General features: G+C 32.9%; 2 protein-coding genes across 2 annotated transcripts in view; both read left to right on the plus strand.

The window, feature by feature from the left end:
- LOC141344613 (adhesion G protein-coupled receptor L2-like) overlaps positions 1 to 3,661 on the plus strand; it is a 92,269-nt gene extending 88,608 nt beyond the window's left edge. The window contains exon 8 of the mRNA XM_073849486.1: positions 3,349 to 3,661. Within this exon, the coding sequence (XP_073705587.1) occupies positions 3,349 to 3,661 (313 nt within the window). The remainder of the gene's footprint in view (positions 1 to 3,348) is intronic.
- On the plus strand, positions 3,392 to 25,711 carry prkacbb (protein kinase, cAMP-dependent, catalytic, beta b). Its single transcript, XM_073848650.1, has 10 exons — positions 3,392 to 3,731; positions 11,780 to 11,841; positions 13,313 to 13,441; positions 13,687 to 13,785; positions 15,654 to 15,736; positions 17,029 to 17,155; positions 21,387 to 21,482; positions 21,562 to 21,684; positions 21,786 to 21,950; positions 24,207 to 25,711. The coding sequence occupies exons 1-10, from the start codon at positions 3,686 to 3,688 to the stop codon at positions 24,330 to 24,332; spliced, it is 1,056 nt and encodes a 351-aa protein (XP_073704751.1). The 5' UTR covers positions 3,392 to 3,685; the 3' UTR covers positions 24,333 to 25,711.
- Positions 25,712 to 26,015: the final 304 nt, after the last annotated feature.

Below are 26,015 nucleotides of genomic sequence, written 5' to 3' on the forward strand. Positions count from 1 at the left end.
CTTTAAATATCCATAGCAACCTCACCCAATGTAACAATACAAGGATAGACATTTACATTACATTTAGACATTTAGCAGACGCTTTTATCCAAAGCGACTTACAAAAGAGGACAATGGAAGCAATCAAAATCAACAAAAGAGCAATAACATGCAAGTGCTATTACAAGTCTCATTTTGCCTAACGCAGTACACGTAGCAAGTTTTGTGTGTGTGTTTTAAAAATTATATAATAAATAAAAAGATAACAGAATAAAAAAGAAAAAAAATTGACATGAAATTGCTCTTAATTCTAGATCATCAAAAATAAAAAAAAATGCATGAATTACTCCTGGCCTGCTACATAATTTAACATTTATACATTTAGATGTTAAATACACCACTTATTTTTAATAGAAATATTCTATAGTCTATATATCAGACATTTCAAAACACTTATTCGGATTTGACCATTGTCTTTCAGGTCTGTTTTTGTTAAATAAAGGGTGGTGCATTGTTTTCAGCCCATTAAGGCAGGGGTTCACAACACTGGAAAAGATCCACTGTCCTGCAGAGTTTAGCTCCAGCCCTAATCAAACACATCTAAGCCAGCTAATCTAGGATTTCAGGATCGCTAGAAAGCTATACAGGCATGTGAGTTTGATCAGGGTTGGAGCTAAACTCTGCAGGACAGTGGAGCTGGAGAGCCAGAGTTTCCCAGTCCTGCATTAAGATCTCAGCAGGAACAAAACATGCTTTAGTGGAAAATCAAATCAGCAATTCAGCAGTAAATAGAAATGTGATTAGCTGCTTGTTGCTTTCTAGAGTAGTACTTTAACTCTCTGCACTGCTTTCTTCTCCGGTCCGTTCAACAGGGGATATAGTGGCCTGATCGTCACATGTTCAGTTGCAATCGAAATTATTCAATCCCCAGAGAGTGAAGTACTTTACGAATACAAGTTTTTCTGAAGATCCAGTACTAGAATTTTTTGATTAACACATGGATGCTTTCTTTCCAATATAATAATAAAAAACACTTAATGAAAAACTCAAAAGCCCAAAATCTCAAACATGAAAGGTGCATGAAAAAAAACAGTATTTTTGCCTGCATAAAAAGTAAATACATTTTTGTTTTTTAGTAAAACTAGATCACTAGATAAGACCCTTATGCTTCACCTGGGATCGTTTAGAGCGCTTTGAAGCTGCACTGAAACTTGTTGGCCACCATTGAAAATATGTATTGTAATAAAACAGATAAAGTGCCAAAAAAAAAGAAACGCCTAACAGTGTCTTTTGGATGCTTTCTTTCCACTAGTCTGAAATGACACTTTATGAAATAACAAAAAGACCAAAATCTCAGACTTGACAGGTGCATGAAAAATCAATGTTTTTGCCTGCATAAAAAGTAAAAAGTTAATACATTTTTGTTTTTTAGTAAAACTAGATCACTAGATAAGACCCTTATTCTTCACCTGAGATCGTTTAGAGCCTTTTGAAGCTGCATTGTAACTGCAGTTTGGACTTTCAACCAGTTGGCCACCATTGAAAATATTTTGTACTTGAAATCTATTGACAAAAATAGATAAAGTGCCAAAAAATGGATGCTTTCTTTTCACCAGTCAGAAAAAACACTTAATGAAAAACTCAAAAGCCCAAAATCTCAAACATGAAAGGTGCATGAAAAAACTGTTTTTGCCTGCAAAAAAAGTAAAAAAAATTATCACTAGATAAGACCCTTATTCGTCACCTGGGATTGTTTAGAGCCCTTTGAAGCTGCTGTTATGACCTATTTAGGGACCAACATAAGAGCCATTCTAAAACCAACAAAAACAACAGTGGCCAGAGCAAAAAGTTAAAAGTTTTATTGTAAAAGTAAGAGAATATGACCAAAACAGAAAACAAAAGGAAATGTACTTAAACTTACATCTTAAATAAGGATTGGTGAGCTAACTAATTTAGACTACAACTTACTGAAGAGTTAAGAAAAACTTCCTATCTCCCGAGAAAGAAATTAAACACAATAAAAGTCTTCCGGGTCAGCTCACTTACCTATGCTTTCTATGTACTCTGTTATAACTAAACAAACAATCACTCACCATCCTTAACAAAAGAAAATAAGGAAAACAAAATCCAAAATCAAACACAAAACAGAGTTTCCAGGGCAAGCCGCCATTGAAGTGCCACCAGCAGCTCTTAAATAGGCAGAGGCTTCAGGTGTGTGTGCTATGGTCTCCGCCCCCATCCAATTAGCAGCTGCACTCAGAACAGAAACAAAGAGAGAAAGAGCAGGGGCTCGTAACAGCTGCACTGAAACTTGTTGGCCACCATTGAAAATATGTATTATAATTGAAATCTATTGACAAAAATAGATAAAGTTCCAAAAAATGGATGCTTTATTTTCACTAGTCTGAAAAAACACTTAACGAAAAACTCAAAAGCCCAAAATCTCAAACATGAAAGGTGCATGAAAAAAAAAAACAGTATTTTTGCCTGCATAAAAAGTAAATACATTTTTGTTTTTTAGTAAAACTAGATCACTAGATAAGACCCTTATGCTTCACCTGGGATCGTTTAGAGCCCTTGAAGCTGCACTGAAACTTGTTGGCCACCAATGAAAATATGTATGGTTATAAAACAGATAAAGTGCCAAAAAAACACCTAACAGTGTGTTTTGAATGCTTCCTTTCCACTAGTCTGAAATGACACTTTATGAAAAAAGACCAAAATCTCAAACATGAAAGGTGCATGAAAAAACTGTGTTTTTGCCTGCAAAAAAAGTAAATACATTTTTGTTTTTTAGTAAAACTAGATCACTAGATAAGACCCATATTCTTCACCTGAGATCGTTTAGAGCCTTTTGAAGCTGCATTGTAACTGCAGTTTGGACTTTCAACCAGTTGGCCACCATTGAAAATATTTATTGCACTTGAAATCTGTTGACAAAAATAGATAAAGTTCCAAAAAATGGATGCTTTATTATTTTCACTAGTCTGAAAAAACACTTAACGAAAAACTCAAAAGCCCAAAATCTCAAACATGAAAGGTGCATGAAAAAACTGTGTTTTTGCCTGCAAAAAAAGTAAATATAATTTTTTTTTTTTTTTTTTTTTTTTTTTATCACTAGATAAGACCCTTATTCTTCACCTGGGATTGTTTAGAGCCATTTGAAGCTGCATTGAATGAAACTGCAATTTGGACTTTCAACCTGTTGGCCACCATTGAAGTCCACTACAGTATATGGAGAAAAATCCTGGAATGTTTTCCTCTAAAACTTAATTTCTTTTCGACTGAAGAAAGAAAGACAAGAACATCTTGGCTGATAAGGGGGTGAGTAAAGTATCTGTGCATTTTTGTTTGACTCATGTCCAGCAGATGGCAGTATGAAGCCTGTTTCTACTCGCGATCGCCATGTCTCTCCTACAGCAGAGGAAGATTTGGCTTAGCGAGTGAAGAACGCTGTGAGAAAGTCAAGAGACTCCGCGCTCACCGTGGCGGAGGAGACAGAGGTTGCCATCTGCGGCAAGGAAGGAGAAACGCTGCCAAGGGATTTATCCCGCGACCGATTCCTCTGTCTGTAGACCGTCGTCCGCGTAAAGTGTCGATCCACAAGACACGGGCCGAGCTGTCGAGTTCAGGGAAGCTTCCTCCAAGGACTCACTGTCGTCTCGTCCGCGCTCGCCGCTGAGAATCGTCCGGTGTCTCCCGCATTATGGGAAACGCAGCTACTGCCAAGAAAGGCAATGAACTGGAGAGCGGTGAGTTAAGAAGGAGGAGCGTTTGATTCATCCGATGCATTAACGTTACTTTCAAAAGTCCTTGCAGGTTTAAAATGTCAGTATTTATGTCACTTTGGAGTCAGGGCTAATGTTAGTTAGCTGGTTAGTGAGTGCAAACGTAATTGCGGATTATACGATCAAATCGTCTTTTTTCTCCATTCTCTATAGTCATAAAATAAAAACATTTGCATTTAGATCGCTCTGCTGTACTGGTTTGTCATTTAGAAACCACAAAGTGAGTCAAACTAGCTTGATCGAAGGCCTGCGGCTATCAAGGCATTCATTATGCACATGAATGGAAATGCTAACACAAACAGAAACTTATAAACACAGGGAGGGTCGTGCAAACGGGTTTGTTTTCATGACTTCTGCTTCAAGTATGCGATAGAGCCAAAAGGTTAGAGGCTAATAAGCTATTTGCTAGGTTAGAGGCCCAGACCTGCCTCTGCTGCTTGCTGCTAGCCTGTATATCAGGAGAAACACTCGCGAAAACGCTGTTTCTTATCGTTCACATATGTTTTCTGCGTTTCCAGTTGCCTTCAGATAATGGACATACAAATGAACGCTTAATGTAGTTGTCTTGAACCAAGCCTGGAGAATAAATACAATTAGCAGTGGCTGTCAGGTCGGGCCTGTTAACAGCAGTCTCTACTGCTTCTAGTAAACAACATCAAGCCATTAAGTTAATTAAACGCTTGTTGTAGCTGGTGAGCATATGATGATCTCTTGATAAACTTACTAAAACGAGAGGTTTCTTTCTGTATTCTGTGTTTGTTAGGATAGATGTTGTTTAATATTCACTATTATGTAAGATTTTTTTTCCCAGTAAACTCTTAACTTGCTGCTTATTGATAGATAGTAAGGTATTTGTTGTAATAGTTATGTTTAGGTATTGGGAATGGTGTTAAGGGATGTAGAATTAGGTTGTGCATTAAATATGTGACCCTGGACCACAAAACCGTTTGTAGTCTTAAGTAGTGAGGGTATATTTGTAGCAATAGCCAAATTATAGATTTTTCGTTTATGCCGAAAATCATTAGGATATTAAGTATGTATCATATTTCATGAAAAATTGTAAATTTACTATCGTAAATATATCAAAACTTAATTTTTGATTGGTAATATGCATTGCTAACAGTGTTGGGGAAAGTTACTTTAAAAGTAATGCATTACAATATTGAGTTACTCCCACAAAAAGTAACTAATTACATTACTTAGTTACTTTTTATGGAAAGTAATGCGTTATGTTACTTTTGCATTACTTTTTAAATCTGAGCAGGGCTTGCTTGTTTGTTTTTAACATAAAAAGTTCTATTTTTGGCCAATGTAAAAACCTTTTTACACCAAAAGCCTCAGGCTTAGAGAAAAGTAAATTGACGTCTGTACAGTAGACCGCAGATAAAAAAATGTCAACTCTTCAGCAATAAAAAAGGGAAACAAATGTTAGATTATCTTGAGTAATTTTTGTTTATTAGTATGGATGAATTGGATCATCGAAGGTCTGCAGCAAAGACATTGATTAATAAAATAGGATTAAATACATAAAGCATATTTGTATTTAACGTTTTTAATTATTGGAGGTTTGCATTGAATTTTGTTGTTTTTATTCATTTTAAGGAATACTGTATCTGTTTTTTAGTGAGTGAGATGAATTAATGCATGTTCACATTTATTCTAGAACTAAAGTAACATCTTACAATTTCTCTCAACATGGGGACAGGAGAGCTTTTAATCAATAAATGGGGGGAAAAGTAACTGGCGTTACTTATTTGAAAAAGTAACTCAGATATTTTCTTGTCAATTAAAAAGTAATGCGTTACTTTACTAGTTACTTGGAAAAAGTAATATTATTACGTAACTTGCGTTACTTTTAATGTGTTACCCCCTGATTGCAAATAACCATTGAACAATTTAAAGGTGATTTTCTTAGTATTTACATTTTTTTTTTTTTTGCACACTCAGTTGTATCTCTGCCGAATATTGGCTTATTCTAACAAAACATACATCAAAGCAAGGCCTATTCAGCTTTCAGATGATGTATAAATCTCAATTAAAAAAACGGACCCTTATGACTGGTTTTGTGGTCCAGGGTCACATATATGCTTTATATGTAATACTAAACAGCAAATATGCTAGTAATATGCATGCTTATGAGCAACTAGTTAATAGTAAATAGTGTTCTCTAATCTAAATTGTTACTGTTCAAGCTTTTTATTTTATGTTCTTAAACCGAGTATGCCCATATGCATAATTGTCTAAAGTGAATGCAACAGCGCAGAAAGGCGATAAATTGCATATAATTGGTGTTTTTCAATCAATGGTCAATGTTTGAAACGCCTCAGACAGGTTGATGTTTTTGAGTAACACATGAGGCGAGTTAGCTCTGTGTTTGATTGTGTAGTTATTCACTCGCATCATGCTTTTCCATGAAAGACGTTTTATTTCCGCAGGGCATCTGCATCTGTGCAGGTGTGTTTGATGGATGTAATAAGTGACATACAGCATTGTTAACCTGGAGTTTAGCTGTAGTTAACTTGGTTGCATTAAGCAGAAAGAGGTAAAGAAAACTTGCTAATGGGCTTTAAAGGCTAGTGAAATCATATAATACTATAATATGTTAATATTTATAACTATTACTATTTGATGTTATGCATAAAGTTAATTTAAAAATACTTTTATAATCATAATTCGTTTAAATATATCTTTAGATTCAAAGACCTATCTCTGTCCATGCTGAAAAGAATAGGAAACCAGCCTAAGCTGGATTGCTGATCACAGTTTGTTTAAGGTGGTCTCTCAGCCTGACTAAGATGGGTTTCATCTGGTCTAGCCAGCTGATCTCTGAACCTGAACAGTTGAAAGGTGCATTAGAGTAGTTTAAGACTTTTTTTTTTCCTCAACACAGGGTCTTTGTTTAGATGTGTGAACATGAATAAGAGCAAAAACATAAGGATTGCCTCCTTTAAATCGTATATTATGCTAACTTTATACAAACTAGTATATGCACATTAAACTTGGTCAAAATGTACTTTTTGTACAGAATTTAGAAATTTTATAAGCGATCCTCAAGAAACATAAAAATAATAAAAAGGAATGTCCTTGCATTTTATTAAGGCAGCATAATAGAGTGGGGGTAAAAAACAAGTTTTTCGCCTTTAAAAAAAGTTTGTACTATGAAGATCTTCCATGTCATCTTCAGAATATGTGACCCTGGACCACAAAACCAGTCATAAGGTAAAATTTTACAAAACTGAGATATATACATCATATGAAAGCTCAATAAATAAGCTTTCTATTGATATATGGTTTGTTAGGATAGGACAATATTTGGGCGAGATGCATCTATTGGAAAATCTGGAATCTAAGGGTGTAAAAAAAAATGAAAATACTGAGAAAATCACCTTTAAAGTTGTCCAAATTAAGTTCTTAACAATGCATATTACTAATCAAAAATTACATTTTGATAGGTTTACAGTAGGAATTTTACAAAAAATCTTCATGGAACATGATCTTTACTTAATATCCTAATGATTTTTGACATAAAAGAAAAATCAATAATTTTGACCCATACAATGTATTTTTGGCTATTGCTACAAATATACCCCAGCGACTTAAGACTGGTTTTGTGCTCCAGGGTCACATATAAGATTTGAAAGGCTTGAAGCTATCTTCTGCAATCAACACTAGTTTAAGTGTGACACATCCTTACCCGGATGGACCTGCATCTCCAAATGCAATGTGGACTTCCAGGGCTCTACACTTTTCTTTTTCGGAGCACTTGTGCTCCTAATTTAAAACATTTAGGTGCACAGTCAAAATTTTAGAAGCACCTTCTAATCCTAATCAATCAAAACATCTGATCAAAAATTAGCCTTCCCTTCCTTAAAGTGATTTACAGGGGAATTTTGTTTTTGCTTTTGTAATGGCATTTTTCTAACCTTATTAATTTTCTTTTTTTTTTTTAATTGTATTTTTAAGCTTTTTAAAATTGTATTAAAACAACAGAATAAGAACAAGTAGAATAATAAGTTACCACTCAAATAAATAAGTATTAACAAAATTAATTTGTACTACAGAGGTGGCAAAGAAGAACACAAAAGTGGCTTGTAGGTGTATTTTCATGTTTAACGAGTACAATAAAATTCATAATTTTATGTTGGATTTAATGTTTTAAATATACAATTTGGATTCAGAAATATTAAATGATTTAAATAACTGAAAAGATACTTTAAAAATAACTAAATCTGCCAGCAGGTGGCAGCAAGACACTGATTTAATTACTGAATCATTAATTGATTTGATTTGTTTGAATGGCTGATTCATTTAGGAATAAAGCAAGGGAAAACTGAATCATTGACTCACTAAATTGGTTTAAAAACGCATGTTCATTCATAAACGAAACACCGCTGTGTTTGAATGGACATGTGCAGCGGCTCAGTTGTGACTTGTTTCAGACTATTTCTGACAATGAGCAAAATCAGGCAATGTAAGCCACTTAATATTAACTTCTTGTTTATTGAACTGTTGTATTAAATCAATATCTCACTTACAAACTCCCTTTAAAATCATTTAAAGCTGTCACTCATCTTAGTTCATCGCGATCTCACAAAGTTCCATTATAATCAAAGCCAATCTCTTATTTACACTCTCTACACTTTATGAAAGGATTTGTGAGATATTTCTGTGATGCATTACTTGACGTTGCAAAAACAGAAGATTGGCCAATAGCACATGGTGCTCCTAAATATTTTTTCTTAGTTGCATTTCATGTTTTATCTCATGGAAACTACTGATGCTGCCACTGTAACTATTTAGCTTATTGTAATGTCATTTTAAAGTAATATTAAAGCAGGATTTACAACAGTTAACATTCTCACAACAGTTAGATTAGGTCCTTGAATCTGATTGGTTGAGCAGTGTTCATCTTGGTGCTTTCCAGATCAGCTGTTAGTCTATGCAGGGAGATTTTTCACAGATTTTTTTTCTGCAGGATTCATCATTGCGCCAGTGGGACGGGGAAAATGACTGTTTATTAAGGAGTCGTTGAATTGTTTACTCAACCATTTTGTGCAAAATCTCTGAGTCATTTAGAGGCTGTGTTTGCAGCTACACTCTCAAAAATAAAGGTGTTTCAAAAGCTTCTTCAAGCGATGCCATAGAAAAACCATTTCTTGCTTACCTTTTTATAATCTGAAGAACCTTATTTGCCACAGAGAACCTTTTGTGAAAGAGATAAGGTTAAAGGTTCTTTATGGAACCATTTAGACAGAAAGGCTCTTCTATGGCTTCGTCAAGCACCTTTATTTTTAAGAGTGGGTTTTGGCAGGGCAAAACAAAGTAACTGGCAATATTTTGCCTAAAATGCGGCTTACTTAGTATTAACGTCTTGTTTTTTGAACTGTTGTATAAAAGCAATAAACTTTTTCTTTAAAACCATTATATGGATGGAAAACGGGTGAAATAACTATAATTTGTATAAAACGTAAAGCTAAGATATTGATCAGTGCATAACGGCCCCTGCACATCCCTGTGTACAGAATGATACAGTTTAATTATCTGAGCACCTAGTAATGTAATAAATACATTATGATCATTATTATTATTTATCAGAGATTTTCTTACATAAAATGTAAGAAAAGTGTATGCTAGAAGCAACATAAAGTCTGATACAAGTGATTTTGTCTTGTTAAACTGGCAGATTTTTCACTTCATCTAAGTTAAAAATGAAAATACCAGTGTAGTAAGACAAAATACTCTATATAAAATATATGAAAAATTTTCTTCTCAGATAAATTTGTAAATGTTGATTTAAGGCGAGACACAGGGCAGGTGAATAAGGTAAAAATAAAATTAACTAATAGTTATCATCTTACGTAGTTGATTGATTACATTGATAATTGCAATTTTTTTGTATTACAAGTTTTCTAAAATGTAAGGCTTCAATATTTAAATTGTTTAAATAAATATGCGCTAATTTTCATACATTTCTAGCACAAAAATCGAAACACTGGATAAAGTCAGTTTCAAAATTCTTGTTTATTTTTTTCGACATATTAAACTCAAATGTTTTTACAGATAGGATTTTGGGTCTAATTTTGTCACTCTGAAATTCATAAAATACTGAGAACATGCAGAAAACAATATATGTGACCCTGGACCACAAAACCAGTCTTAAGTCGCTGGGGTATATTTGTAGCAATAGCCAAAAATACATTGTATGGGTCAAAATTATTGATTTTTCTTTTATGTCAAAAATCATTGGGAAATTAAGTAAAGATCATGTTACATTAAGATTTTTTGTAAAATTCCTACTGTAAACGTATCAAAATGTAATTTTTGATTAGTAATATGCATTAAGAACTTAATTTGGACAACTTTAAAGGTGATTTTCTCAGTATTTTGATTTTTTTTTGCACCCTTAGATTCCAGATTTTCAAATAGATGCATCTCAGCCAAATATTGTCCTATCTTAACAAACTATACATCAATAGAAAGCTTATTTATTGAGCTTTCATATGATGTATATATCTCAGTTTTGTAAAATTTAACCTTATGACTGGTTTTGTGGTCCAGGGTCACATATATTAATTACAGTTTTTTGGGAAAGGAAATGTTGTATAAAATCAAGCAAATTCTACATGAACAAGTCCCTCTGTAAAAACCTTCAGGATATAGACAGGAATAAAAATGTCAAGTTTGGTGTGTGTAAGTGCTACTGAAGTGGAGATTTATGGCTCAGTGTAGGAGAAAAAACTAATTTTGAGAAAACAGCCTTTAAAAAATATGTATTGTAATTGAAATCTATTAGATAAAGTGCTATAAAAGAAACACTCAACAGTGTGTTTTGGATGTTTTCTTTCCACTAGTCTGAAAAAAACACTGAAAAAGCCCAAAATCTCAAACTTGACAGGTGCATGAAAAAGCAGTGTTAAGCTTGATTTTTAGATATTTGTATGTTGTAGAACTCCTTGCTTTACAGTTTTTATAAATGATGCACTTCATTACAATCATTACAGTTTAGTTTGCCATTAAATTCCCAGTTACCTCTGTTTGTATTTCATAACATTTATAGGTTGTTGGACTATCCATAATCTTGTCCATAAAAAATATCAATTTCTATAAATTGATCTTAAATTCTAAAGTGTTGTAGTCTTTGTCTATAACCATTTGTTCTCATAAGCGGTCATACTTTACAAAACGGTTCATTCCAGGCCATCACATACTTGCGACGCGAGAACTTACCATAAAAGGATGTGACAGTGAGAAGAATCCTCCTGCAGACGTCTGCCGTTGTAAAAACCTTCAAACCAGTTATTCAGTGCAGTACGGCTCTTGAATGTTTTACCAAGTTGTTATAAACTGATGAATGTCCTAAGATTGTCTCTATTCGTTGTGTTTGTCTTGTTCAGCATAAATGATAAACTTTTGAGTCATTTTGAGTCTATCAGCGTTTGCTTTGTCTAGTTGTTTTAGTCACGTCTAATCCATGTCTTGCACCGTCTAACTGATGTGATTGTTTGACAGAAGTCTTTCTTTTATCTCTCTCTTTGTCTTTCTCTCTTTTTCTTCATCATCCCATCCATGTGGGTGAATGTTCCTGAAAATCCTTGGTGATCTGTAGAGACTTTTGGTATGATCACAATTACATTAGGTTACCTCAGTGACGGAAAAACATTTGCGTAAATTCTGAAAGAAATCTTTGGCTTTTTTTTTCCGTCACTGCGGTCGACTGAAGTCTGCTGTGTTGTTTGTTTTATGTGGGATTGTCTTAACTTATACTTTTAATGTCCTGCTCCTGTCTTAGTAAACAAAATGCATGCATGCTTCACAGAAACACTTTTTCACCACTGGTGTTTATGACAACCCTTGTGAGATTTGCCTGATTTTTAGTACTAGAACTGTAAAAATATTCTCTTATTTGCTTGTCATCTTAAAAATAAAGTATTGTTTGGTTTTTGATGCATTTCAGCTATAATGCGGGAGCTTTTGCTCAATTGTAGTCTGATTTTTGTATTTCTTCCTTGCAGTGAAAGAGTTTCTAGCCAAAGCCAAAGAAGATTTCTTGAGAAAATGGGAATCACCACCACAGGTGAGTTTTTTTTTTTTTTTTTTGTTTTTTTTTTTTTTTTTGTTCTTCCTTATTAAAAGTGAAGAGGCACAGTATAATGCCATGCGCACAGTCACCAACTGAAGCAACACAATCATATTCATTTTCAATAGCTCACCTCTAGGCTGTCTAAGATGTAGATGAGTACGTTTCTTTATCAGATTTGTGGAAATGTGTCATTCCATCACTGTCTCTCTGCAGTGAATGGGTGCCGTCAGAATGAGTCCAAACAGCTGATAAAAACATCACAATAATCCACTAGTAATCCACACCACTCCAGTCCACCAGAAGCCAAAATCTGCATGTTTGTAAGGGAGAAACCCATCACTGAGACGATTTAAATTGTCACTTCTGGCCAAAATGTTAGTGCATAGTTTATAATGACTCTTTTCTTTTCCTAAAATTTCTTTCCTGATTTAAACCAGAACTTTTCCACTTTTTAAAATGCCTTGAGGTATTTGTTTTGTATATTACAAACATGCAGGTTTTTAGTTCACTGGACTCATTAATTGCTTAATTTCTAAATTAAGAAACACATTTTTTGTTTCTAAAATTCCAAAATCAATTCAAGTCTGTGATGTTTTCTGTTGTTGATGAACAAATCTCCTCCCATGCAGTTTTTGGAATAAGTTTTGTGCTTTGTTACTTTTTATATGAAATTCTCAGCTTTTAAATTGTCAATTCACCACAAAATTTAAACGTATCTCTTTAATATCATCTCATTCAGCAACAAATTGGAGTAGAAATATAAATATATCATTATATTTTTGATAAGAAAACTACCTTTTTTCTCTTTTTTTTGGATTATCTAAAAATAATCAAATCTGCACTCTATATTTGACTCTTTGTTTCTGTGTAGTTTACAGCATTAGAGAAAATTTGTTTTTCTTAAGAAAAATTGACATGAGTATATCCCTGATTTGTGATCCTGGACCACAAAACCAGTCAATTTATGAATCTGAAGCTGAATAAATAAGCTTTCCATTGATGTATGGTTTATTTGGATAGGACAATATTTGGCCGAGATACAACTATTTAAAAATCTGGAATCTGAGGGTGCAAAATATTGAAAAAAATCACCTTTAAAGGTGTCCAAATGAAGTTCTTAGCAATGCAAATTACTAATCAAAAATTACGTTTTGATATATTTAAGGTAGGACATTTACAAAATATCTTAATTTTTTTTTTTACATAATTTGGACCCATAAGTTTTGTGGTCCAGTGTCACATATATCCAACTGAACAAATATCGAATCGAATCAAGAGTTTGTGAATCATAATCAGATTTTAATATACTGTCAATACTGAAGTTATATATGTAGACTAAAATCATTTTAAAGAAAATGTTTACGTTTAGCAGTGTGTATGTATACTTGTATTTTCTTTAATATTGTATCACTTATTATTATGATATTGTAGGACAGTTTATTTAACTGTGTGTTTTGTCCCATAGAGCACAACTGGTTTAGATGACTTTGACAGACTGAAGACGTTGGGCACGGGCTCTTTCGGGAGAGTCATGCTGGTTAAACACAAGGCTACAGATCAGTTCTATGCCATGAAAATTCTGGATAAACAAAAGGTTGGTTGTATTATGCAGTTAACCACGATTACCTTGCATTTGTGAGTATTTCACACCATGAAAATGTAATTTAAGTTATTATAGAGAAACCATCAATGATGCTTTCTAAGTCTCAATTATTTTTGTAAGGTATAATTTTCAGCTAACTGCGAGTCAGACCTTGGTATAAATAAATACAGTATTTATGATGGTGTATGATCATCTGCTCAAGAATTCTTATTTAATTTGTATTTATTCTTTGGTAGGTGGTGAAGTTGAAACAAGTGGAGCATACACTAAATGAGAAGAGAATATTACAAGCAGTATCCTTCCCGTTCCTCGTCAGATTGGAATATGCCTTCAAGGTACTGTACTCCACCTTACTATTGCTATTTCTTATGATTTGTGTTAGGATTAGATGAACAGATGCATCAGCCCAGTGCAAATAAGCCCATGTTTGGCCAAGAAAGGAAAAGGATTATTGAAAACAATTTTTCGTTATAATAATAACACAATTTCTTTTATTTTGAGATTTTATTTATTTATTTTTGATAAATACTGTGCAAAATAAGTGTAAATTTAATTTTAACCATGTTGTACACATATAAGCAAACCCTGGACCACAAAAATACATTGTATGGGTCAAAATGATCGATTTTTTTTTATTTTATGCCAAAAATCATTAGGGTATTAAGTAAAGGTCATGTTCCATGAAGATATTTTGTAAAGTTCCTACCATAAACGTATAAAAACGTAGTTGTTGATTAGTAATATGCATTGCTTAGAACTTCTTTTGGACAACATTAAAGGTGATTTTCTCAATATTTTGATTTTTTTTTTTTTTGCACCCTCAGATTCCAGATATTCAAAAAGTTGTATCTCGGCCAAATATTGTCCTACCCTAACAGTACATGAATGGAAAGTTTACTAATTCAGCTTTGAACTCAATTTCAAATTTAAATGGACCCTTTTGACTATTTTTCTGGTCCGGGGTCACATTTTCTAATCTCTTGTCAGTAATGTTCTTAAATTTGTTTTAACTTTCAAAATCTGAAACAAAAAAAAGAAGCAGCATTGTTTACAAATACAAATCAGAGAATGCATTTTGGAAGAATAAAAAACCCAGCATGGAACATCAATCATGTAGTTGAAATGAAGTTTATTGCAGGATAACAGTGACACAGTGTACATTGAGTTCCTTGAATTCATTTAAAACAATTACAAGTTAAAATCAGAACACTTTGGTATAGTCAAGCAGTTTTTAACAATCTTAATATAGCTTCAAAACAATTGCTTTTTCCAGACTAAAGCAATGATTTTTGCAAAAGCAATGATGAGACAGCAGCATTCGGTTTAGACATCAGATATTCCCCTCCATTTATAGTCCCTTAAAAAGTAACTCACTGTGTTTACATTCATTTTGCATCATGAAAGCATTTTAAGATATGTGACCCTGGACCACAAAACTTAAGTCTTAAGTCGCTGGGGTATATTTGTAGCAATAGCCAAAAATACATTGCATGAGTCAAAATTATTGTTTTTTCTTTTAAGTCAAAAATCATTAGGAAATTAAGTAAAGATGATGTTCCATGAAGATTTTTTGTAAAATTCCTACTGTAAACCTATCAAAATGTAATTTTTGATTAGTAATATGCAATGTTAAGAACCCAATTTTTGGTCCACTTTAAAGGTGATTTTCTCAGTATTTTGATTTTTTTGCACCCTTAGATTCCAGATTTTCAAATAGATGTATCTCGGCCAAATATTGTCCTATCCTAACAAACCATACATCAATAGAAAGCTTATTTATTGAGCTTTCATATGATGTATATATCTCAGTTTTGTAAAATTTAACCTTACGACTGGTTTTGTGGTCCAGGGTCACATATGAGTGCTTTAAGCATCAGAGAATTAGGTTTTCTCTCCTCACTGAATTGCAAACAAAATGCCAAGTAAGCAACATAATTATTTTAAGTTATTGCTATTGTTGTTGTTTTTATATGTATGTGATATGGCAGTACTGTAAGCATAGCTTTCATAAAATAATAATAAATATCTTGATAAAGCCAAACATAAATATGTAAATTAGATACTTAAAAAGTTAAATGAAAAAAATAGTCAAGTTGCAATTGGCTTACTAGTCTAGACTTTAGTAATGGCCTTTTAAACATCCATATCTGCTGGCCGCTATTTTTGTGTCTCTCAGTTTTAATTCTGACTTTATTTCTCACAGGACAACTCTAATTTGTATATGGTGATGGAGTATGTACCAGGAGGGGAGATGTTCTCACATCTTAGAAGAATCGGAAGGTTTAGGTGAGTGAAGACATGTTTGAGCAAACATAACCGTTTATTCATTTAATGCTAAATCTAACATTCAACTCCAGCACAGGTTCATGCAAAGCTTGCTTGTTTCTGATTAAAATATTATCTTACAAAGCAGGGCTGCTTGATTATGGCAAAAATCATAATCACGATTATTTTGGTCAGTATTGTAATCACGATTATGACTGGGTCCAAAACTGTATATTAGAGATTAAAGATGGCAGTACAACAGAAAAAGATACAAATAAAAAAAATAAAGTAGACTAACAGCCTACTACAGAAATTGAATGTAATTATTTGAATGTAAAATAAAACTGCATCTTCACTGTAAGAATTAAACATGCTTTGTTTCTTATTAAAACTAAAAAAGCCCTTTTTCAAGAGCAGTGAGTGATTTTTCTCTTTGTATTTTTACGTTTCTTAATATTAAGCACAGAGACGGCAGAAGGAGTATTATTTGTTGCCGCTTTAGAAGTCCACACGGATCCAATATACTGTTACACACAGGTTTTCATTCTCAACTGTTTGATCATTTAATACATAACTGACAAGGGTTTACATGAATAATCACAAAGCGCCTCATTTTGAAATATTTTTCTGTGCATTTGACTGTTTAGGCGCACACCCTGAGCTAAAAGATAACTTTACGTTACATGTCCGTGTTCTGCTCCGTCTCTGAGCGCATACACAGAGTAGTGCAAAATTTCTTTAATTTAATTCTTTAAAAACATTAATAAATAAAGCACGTCCTGTTTTATGAAAGTCATGTTACATGATTTAGCTGATTTGCTGATTTCCTCTTACGCTGAGCTTTATTCTTCACCTCATGCATCCAAAGTGTTTCTCGGCTGACTAGTTTATGGAGTTCAGTGATTGTTTCAGGTCTTAGTGCTGTTTAATGTGCTTCAGAAATGTTTTTGTTCCTCTTTGTAAATGTTAGTAATTCACAACAATCCATCCTTTTTGCAAAATGACTCATACTGACAGCACGTAAGTCACAGTGCATGTGCAATCATATTTGTATTTAACTATGGCATTATAAAAAGTTATGGAATATGTCAGAATTACTATATTCACCAGTGTGCATAAAAAAATAGGTTCAATAGCAATGTAATTGGTATTGGTACTGTGTAACTACTTTTAATTGTTTAGTTTTTAATATTAAGCTGATTTCATCTCTACATGCTAAGGCCATTTTTGACAGAGGAAACCCTTGCTTCAGTGCTTCTTGCCGGTCTCTGGTTTTGTCTCTAACTCTTAGATGTTATTTCTTTGATCCACAGTGAACCACATGCACGGTTTTATGCTGCACAGATTGTCTTGACCTTTGAGTACCTCCACTCACTAGACCTCATCTACAGAGACCTGAAACCTGAAAACCTACTCATTGACCAGCATGGATATATACAGGTAACTAGAAAAAAAATGAGAAAGAAACGGATATAAACAGTATCTAAAAAAAAAAAAAAAAAAAAAAAGTTTTTGAACTCTTTAATTATGCAGAAAGTGGTCAGATCTAGGTGATTTGTTTCAAAAAAAATTTTTATGCTGATTGAAAGATTCTTTACATCTGTTATACTTTACCATGTGGCAGCTTTCAGATTCAATATGGTTGAAAACATTTTCTGTGAACATTTTCTTTTTAAATAATAATTAATTAGGGATGCACCAAATGAAAGTTCTTGGCAGAAGCCAAACAAAATTACACACTGGGACGAAGGCCGATTACCAATCGTGTTTTTCCCCCATGTATTTTGCCTTTTTTTTTTTTTAACCATTGCATAAATTAAATAGCAAATATTTGCTTTTTACAGTTTTGTCTTGCTTTTCAAAGAAAAAAAAAAAAAACAATTACAAAACAACAATTTAAAAATATTTAACACTAAACATTTTAAGTATTCTAGTAGACATTATAGCCTACCAACAAAGCAAAATTTAACTTAAAATAAGTTAATAATATTCTTTGGCTATTTTTGTACAAATAAATGCAGCCATGCTGAGCAAAGGAGAATGTTATAATAAATGTATTAATAGAGCTGTTGTAATGATTATCATTATTTGTGTTACTTTTTCATTTTATTTTACAGAACAACAGTAAAATTATGAATGTTGACTTTTATTTTGGCGGAAGACCTCAGTACTACTTTTTGCTGACAGCAGCAGATTTATGAATGATTCTCATTACGCTGTTTCAGCACTCGAGCTTTGGACTTTGAACCCTCATGCAACTCTGTCAGAATAAATACAATGTGTGTGTGTATTAGACAACATAACATTCTGCAGTTTATTTACTAATGGTTTAAGGCTATTTGGTGATTTCAGTCATCATACAGTAACCAGCAACAACCAGCCTTTTCTCTGCTCATGGAAGACATGTGATGCGATACTAAACAGTCTCTCGCTGTTGGTGCTTGTAATGATTTTTTTCATCTTTCTCAAACAGTTTTAAATGCTTTCATGCTGCCAACATGTTTGCTGCATTAGTGTGCGCCTCTATTTGATTGCGTCACGTCATTATTTGTTATATTTTAGTCAATTTTGGTTGCCGAGCATTCGGTGCATCCCTAATAATAATAATAAACCATCCCCTTTTTTCTAACACAGGGGTCCTTCAATAGGCTTTGCAGAAATACAAACATGTGCATGAAAGCAAATGTTTTTAAAATGTCATCTTTTCCTCCATTGGTCCTGTTGTCAGGAGTAGCTTGAGCATATTAAACATATAATGTATACCACATTTGTCTGTAGTAAGTAAAGGCTGTGTCATTGATTATAATGGGCATAACCTCATTAAAGTCCTCTTTATTAGGTCCACTATTAGTAAAAGAGTTATCGACTCTCTTACTGTTATTGCTCTCCAGCACACCCTGAATTTGTGGGTGAAAATCAGTCCAACAAGTCAGGCCATGCTAATGAGTGTGGCATATTATCCCGCTCTAGGTGTCATTTGCAAATGTTTGGCCATGAAAGATGCCCATGCTCAGCATTAATGCTTAAGCAACTTGAGGCTTTCCAGTACTGCTCAAATGAGTAATACACACTCCTGAATATATTGCCGGGCAAGTTCCCCATCCTGGCTTAAAACAGTGTGAGCAATGCCCTGCCTGAGCCACCTGATGGTTTGCCAGAACTCTTCTGGTTCAAAGAGTGGCAGTGAAGGTTCTGGAAATTGTTTTGTTCCCCTTTATGATTTTACCAGTTGCAGCTAGTGATCCACCGATGGAGGTGGGTAGTAACGAATTACATTTACTTCCTTACATTTACTTGAGTAAATTTTTGGGGTAACTAGTACTTTTAGAGTATATTTAAAGATAGGTACTTTTACTCTTACTCAAGTGCATTTATAGTGAAAACAATTTACTTTTACTTCGCTACATTTGTTGGCGTTCCTCCGTTACTGTCCTCAGAAACGTTGGAATTTTCATTTCATGCCTGAAAAAACTGTGTTACTGCTGCTTTGTGTACAGCTGTTACTATTTCAGCGCTCCTAAAGCGCCCCCTCGTGACAGAGTTAATTTTTCATTTCCAATACATTTTTTTTCAGCTGTTTATGGTCTCATGATTGCAATTATCGACCCATGTTTTTATGCAGCAAACACAGTAAATGTAAAAAGTTAAGGTGCCTTCTAAAAATCTAAAGTTCAGTAATATTTATGTTTTAAGTAAATATAATAAATTATATACTCAATGTATCCCTTTTAATTTTATAAAGGATGAAATGCCATAGTGTAACATATTTTGTTTTTTTGTGTGAAACTGTATCTGAAATTTTAAATCATGCCATTTTATGGCTTAATATTCTACTTTACATTGTCCAATCCCATTACTGTTTATTTTACTTTTGCAGATCTTAAAAATGGTTATGAATTGCTTTAAATTAATATTTAAAAATTCTGCAGTTACATTAAATGAAATAAATATAATGAAATAAAATTAGTTTGTTTATATTTGTGTATTAAAAACATTTTTGATTAGACTCCTATCTGATTTTCTACATTTTAAAGTTTTTTTTTTTTTTTTTTTTTTTTTTTTTTTGGGCTAGTTAAATAAATTTTCGGGCTGCCGAAATCTGAATTTTGCTATATATATATATATATATATATATATATATTTTTTTTTTTTTTACTCTTACTCAAGTAACTATTAAGATTGTTACTTTTACTCATACTTGAGTAATTATTTCCATAAGTACTTGACCTTTTACTTAACTACAGATTTTGGGTACTCTGTCCACCGATATTGATTTTTTTTTTTTTTTTTAGGACCGATATCAAAACCGACTATTTGCGTGTTTAAGTGGCTGATAACCGATGTGCAGAACCGATATTTATTTACTCTTCTAAAGAAAATAAAAAAACAGAGTGAAGTCCATACTTTACTTAGATTATTCCTACTTTCAGTCATCTTGAAAAAAGTAAAAACATTTTAGATATAAAAAGCATCAGCTGCAACACTAACAAGCAAAATAAATGAGTCCTGTCAACTTAATATAAAAAGTAAAGAATAATTCACTGGATAATGTTAATTCATTGATTATTAATATCTGGAACATTGGAATATAATAAACAAAATGTATTTTATTGCATTTCTCAAACTGGTATGTTATATCAAAATTACTAATGTTTTTTGTTGTTATAGATTCTGACAAAGCACTGTTTATCTATGCATTTACACAGAACTATACTCAAACTGTGATCGCTTGCGGAAATAATAAATCATTAATTTCCATAAAACCGATATGTAGAACCGATATTTATTTACTGTTCTAAAGTAAATAACAGAGTGAAGTAAGTCCATACTACACTTAGATTTTTCCTCCTTTTAGTCGTCTTAAAAAAAGTGTTGATAATTAGCAGTGTTTCTCGTCAAATTTAATCTTCATATTACAACAATAAAAACATTTTAATTTTAAAAAGCTTCAGCTGCAACACTAACAAGCAAAATAATTGCAGAATGCGTAATGTTTAGAGTATAACAAACAAAACATTGTATTTTATAGCATTTCTTAACTCCATACCAAAATTACTGATGTTTTGTTGTTGTAGATTCTGACAAAGCACTGTTTATCTATGCATTTACACAGAACTGTACTCAAACTGCAATCGCTTGCGGAACTAATATATAATTAATTTCCATAAACCGATATGCAGAACCGATATTTACTGTTCTAAAGTATTTTTTTATGTAATATTTTTAATTTTCTAAAGAAAATCATTCTTTCATGTTAAATTGAATCTTTATATTACAACAAAGACATTTTAATAACAAAAAACATAAGCTGCAACACTAACAAGCAAAATAAATGTGGAATGTTTAATGTTTTTAAATGGGGAAAATACAGAACATGAGTCTTTACCTTCATTTTAATCTACAAAAAATAATCAGTTTAATATAAAGAGTGAAGAATAATTCACTGGGTTCTGTTAATTCACTGAATATTCATATATTATTGTATATTGTATATTATAATATTTGTGAAATGTAGTAATTGTGACATTATCCTAATCAGCAGTCGTATTTGATTTTGACAGGTTCTCTGTTGGAAGATTACTGTATAATAAATACAGTTCTGAGTTTGCTGTATTCTAATGTTATAAAGGATGATACAGGACACATAAATGGCCTATGGTTTCCCACACAGGTAACAGACTTTGGTTTTGCGAAAAGAGTAAAAGGCAGAACCTGGACATTATGTGGAACTCCAGAGTATTTGGCACCAGAGATCATCCTTAGCAAGGTAAGCCTCAGATGTTTAAAATTCAGCCGAATCCAAGTTTCTAAGCGGGGCAGATCACTTATTTGTTTCTCAAATGTAGGGGTACAACAAGGCTGTGGACTGGTGGGCCCTTGGTGTTCTCATTTATGAAATGGCAGCTGGATATCCGCCATTTTTCGCGGACCAGCCTATTCAGATCTATGAGAAGATCGTGTCTGGAAAGGTACTGAGATTGTTTTTAATGTGTGTGCAGTCAAGCAGTTAGTTTAATTTGGATATGCAATGAATGCGTGATTAAAATGTCAACGTGAATGTGCTTTGTAGGTACGATTCCCCTCGCACTTCAGCTCCGATCTGAAAGATTTGTTGAGGAATCTGCTCCAGGTGGACCTGACCAAACGCTACGGCAACCTGAGGAATGGCGTCAATGATATCAAAAACCACAAATGGTTTGCCACAACGGATTGGATAGCCATCTATGAGAGAAAGGTATGAAATTCAGTCCCTGGGTTATGTCATTTTAGCCTTAATGCACCTAAAATGCAGGATTTTGATCACATTCTCAATTCAAACACCCATCCAATCCTGTTTTCAAATGACAACTATTTGCCTGTCTATTAACCCCAGTGTTAATTTTGTCAATTAATTTCGACATTTTTTTCACAGATGAAAATGATATGATAACGAAATGAAATGAAAGTTAAAAAAAAAAAATACTCTATACTGACGCATATAGTTGCTGGCAGCATGCCAAAATAAAAGCTTGCTAATTTAGTTTTGAAAATTCATAAAGTTTTATCATTAGGTTTACTATAAAATATTTATTTAATGCATGCTATTTGTTTTAAAAACTAGTAATAGTATTACCATACTTTATTATTGTGTTTATTTTATTAAAAAATAAGTAAAATAAAGCAATTAATTAATAATAGTGATTAAAATATCACTTGATTTAAGTTATATTTAATGGGTCACACTGTGAAGCGCGAGGACCAAACCAAATCTCCAGGTACTCTTTTGAGAACCAGGCTAAAAAACTTGCATGCCTGGATATAAACTTACATTTCTGACTTTTTTTTGTTGTTGTAAGATTTTATTTCTTAATTCTGAGAAAAAAAGTCATCATTGTGAGATGTAAACTTACAGTAGTGAGAGAAGGGTCATAATTGTGAGATTTTTCTCTCATTTCTGATAAAAAAAAAAATCTGAATTGTAAAATGTAAACTCACAGTAGTGAGAGAAAGTCAGAATTGTGAGATTTTCTTTTTATTTCTGAAAAGTCAGAATTGTGAGATTTTCTCTCATTTCTGAAAAAAGACAGAATTGTGAGATTTTTCTTATTTTTGAAAAAAGTCAGAATTGTGAGATTTTTCTTATTTTTGAAAAAAGTCAGAATTGTGAGATTTTTTTTTCTTATTTCTGAAAAAAGTCATCATTGTGAGATTTTTCTCTTCTGAGAAAAAAAATCATCATTGTAAAATGTAAACTCACAGTAGTGAGAAAAAAGTCATAATTGTGAGATTTTCTTTTATTTCTGAAAAAAGTCAGAATTGTGAGATTTTCTCTTATTTCTGATAAAAAAGTCATCATTGTGAGATTTTCTCTCATTTCTGATAAAAAAAATCTGAATTGTAAAATGTAAACTCACAGTAGTGAGAAAAAGTCAGAATTGTGAGATTTTCTCTCATTTCTGATAAAAAAAATCTGAATTGTAAAATGTAAACTCACAGTAGTGAGAAAAGGGTCATAATTGTGAGATTTTTCTCATTTCTGATAAAAAAAAATCATCATTGTAAAATGTAAACTCACAGTAGTGAGAAAAAGTCAGAATTGTGAGATTTTCTTTTTATTTCTGAAAAGTCAGAATTGTGAGATTTTCTCTCATTTCTGAAAAAAGACAGAATTGTGAGATTTTTCTTATTTTTGAAAAAAGTCAGAATTGTGAGATTTTTTTCTTATTTCTGAAAAAAGTCATCATTGTGAGATTTTTCTCTTCTGAGAAAAAAAATCATCATTGTAAAATGTAAACTCACAGTAGTGAGAAAAAAGTCATAATTGTGAGATTTTCTTTTATTTCTGAAAAAAGTCAGAATTGTGAGATTTTCTCTCATTTCTGAAAAAAAAAAGTAAATTAAAGCAATTAATTAAATCAAGTGATATTTTAATCACTATTATTAAGTTATATTTAATGGGTCAAACTATGTGAAGCGCGAGGACCAAACCAAATCTCCAGGTACACTTTTGAGAACCAGGCTAAAAAACTTGCACGCCTGGATATAAACTTACATTTCTGACTTTTTTTTGTTGTAAGATTTTATTTCTTAATTCTGAGAAAAAAGAATTGTGAGATGTAAACTCACAGTAGCAAGAAAAGGGTCAGAATTGTGAGATTTTCTCTTATTTCTGAAAAAAGTCAGAATTGTGAGATTTTTTTTTTTTCTTATTTCTGAAAAAAGTCATAATTGTGTTATTTTTCTTAATTCTGTGAAAAAAGTCAGAATTGTGAGATTTCCTCTTATTTCTAAAAAAAAAAAAAAAAAATACAGAATTGTGAGATGTAATTGAGAGAAGCTGATTTTGAGATTTTTATTCAGTACTACAATAGTACCAAAACATTACATTTAAATTCATCGCTAAAATCTGCGTCCCTAGTTGCAGGAAAGGGATTTTAATTTAGTTTTATACAGGTTGTTTATGTGAACATATATTAGTCTGATTACATGAGTTTCTCCTCTGGCCCACCAGGTGGAGGCGCCGTTCATACCAAAGTGCCGAGGTCCTGGAGACACAAGCAACTTTGACGACTACGAAGAGGAAGACATTCGTGTATCTGTTACAGAAAAATGCGCAAAGGAGTTCTCAGAGTTTTAGTTACGGACACATCAGAGCTAGACATATATGCATATATACATATATTTACTTATCTATATATGTATATGTGTGTGTGTGTGTGTGTGTGTGTGTGTGTGTGTGTGTGTGTGCATCACACAACACATCAAATAATGGTATCTTTGCACTCTAAAGACATGGGATGAGCAGAGAGCACATCACCCGTCAGAGTTCTTGTGTACTTCCTTCATTCCTTTGGGCTTTAGAGGTCACCGGGCACCTCTCGTGCTCTTAACCATCACACACTGGCACATCCTCCTTCAGTTCACTCCGTTTCCGCTTTGTCGAACCACCCGTTTGACATCGTGTTTCCCTTTTTAGCAGATGGGGGGCAAAAACACAAACCTAAAGGCCAATTCAGCATTGAATTATTGCATTATTTTGTTTGTTGATGGCGGCATCATACAGTGTTGTTATTTAAAGGTACCTATTGGCATTTTTGGTGTTACGCGTCCATGACTTTCTTTTTCGTTTCACCTTTAGACCAAAACGACGGGTCTGTTTTTTGTTACGTGTGCATACCTGTCGAATTCAGAGTGTTTTTTTAATTTTATTTGCACCACCTTGTGTGATGAAAGCATGACCAAAAGCATCGTAAAAGGCAGAGGAGGAGGTCTTAACTCTTCGGATTTGCCTTAGAAACTCGATATCGCAGAGCCCGCAGAATGATTGCATTACAGATGTTCTAGTGATCTTTATATCACGATGTTACAGTGAAGGTCCAGTCTCATGCATATACTGACAGATGTTGTTAGCAATATAAAATATATCTTATTTTACCACTTTTGTGCATTTTTATTCATTATACAAAGGTTTTATGCTGAGTTTATAAGGTAAAACCTTTCAAATTGGGTTCACTTTGATCATTGCTGTTTATCGTCGGAGAAACAGCGAATGCGACTGCTGTAGGATGAATTAGATTATCACAGTGAGGCACTTACCAGTTACATATCGGCTCACCGTTTTTAATTTGTCTATGTTGAAGCTGTTTTGCAAAGTTCTCTCTTAACTGAAAATTGTAAAACTGCCAAAACTCCCATGTTGTCTCCTCCATCGTTGCTGTTGAACCCTTTTGTCCTCCTTTTATTCTTCTGTCCGAATGTAGTGTTGAAACTTCTAGATATGCATATTGTTTGACAAGTTTGAGTTTTGAGGTACATTCTCACAGACATATACTAAGAAACTGAATATGTTACAAAGAAAGCGAGAGAAAAAACCGAGGTTAGTAAGCCTCTTCTCCTTTGTATCACATATAACCCAGTTATTGTTCAGCTCATAATGCGTATATGCATTATTTCTTATAAATGTTTTTATTTATACACACATTAGAGAGATGCTAATAAATTTTATTTTTAAGACTGGTTGTTCTTTTGAATGGTTATGAATGGTCGTTTTCTTTGTCATTGCGATTGCAATGAATGCCTTTAAAACTACCTTTGCAAAATGGAAGATTGTAAACATTCTGTTAGCAAAATTATCAAGCCAAATCTATGCATTTATTTAATATATATATATATATATATATATATATATATATATATATATATATAAAGCCTGCTAATTTTCATGCATATAAAACTAAATCACACAAGCAAGACTGCTGCTGATGCAAATATAAATCACGACTGCAAGTGTGATTTTATACATTGAAAAGTTAAAGGGTTA

Source organism: Garra rufa, chromosome 10 (genome assembly GCF_049309525.1).
Source record: "Garra rufa chromosome 10, GarRuf1.0, whole genome shotgun sequence".
NCBI classification, from domain to species: Eukaryota; Metazoa; Chordata; class Actinopteri; order Cypriniformes; family Cyprinidae; genus Garra; species Garra rufa.

Excerpts from the sequence above, each read along its gene's own strand:
- prkacbb (XM_073848650.1), top strand. The coding sequence starts at position 3,686 with ATGGGAAACGCAGCTACTGCCAAGAAAGGCAATGAACTGGAGAGCG. Across the intron at positions 13,442-13,686 it reads AAATTCTGGATAAACAAAAG|GTGGTGAAGTTGAAACAAGT; the intron begins GTTGGTTGTATT and ends ATTCTTTGGTAG. Across the intron at positions 21,483-21,561 it reads CAGAGATCATCCTTAGCAAG|GGGTACAACAAGGCTGTGGA; the intron begins GTAAGCCTCAGA and ends TCTCAAATGTAG.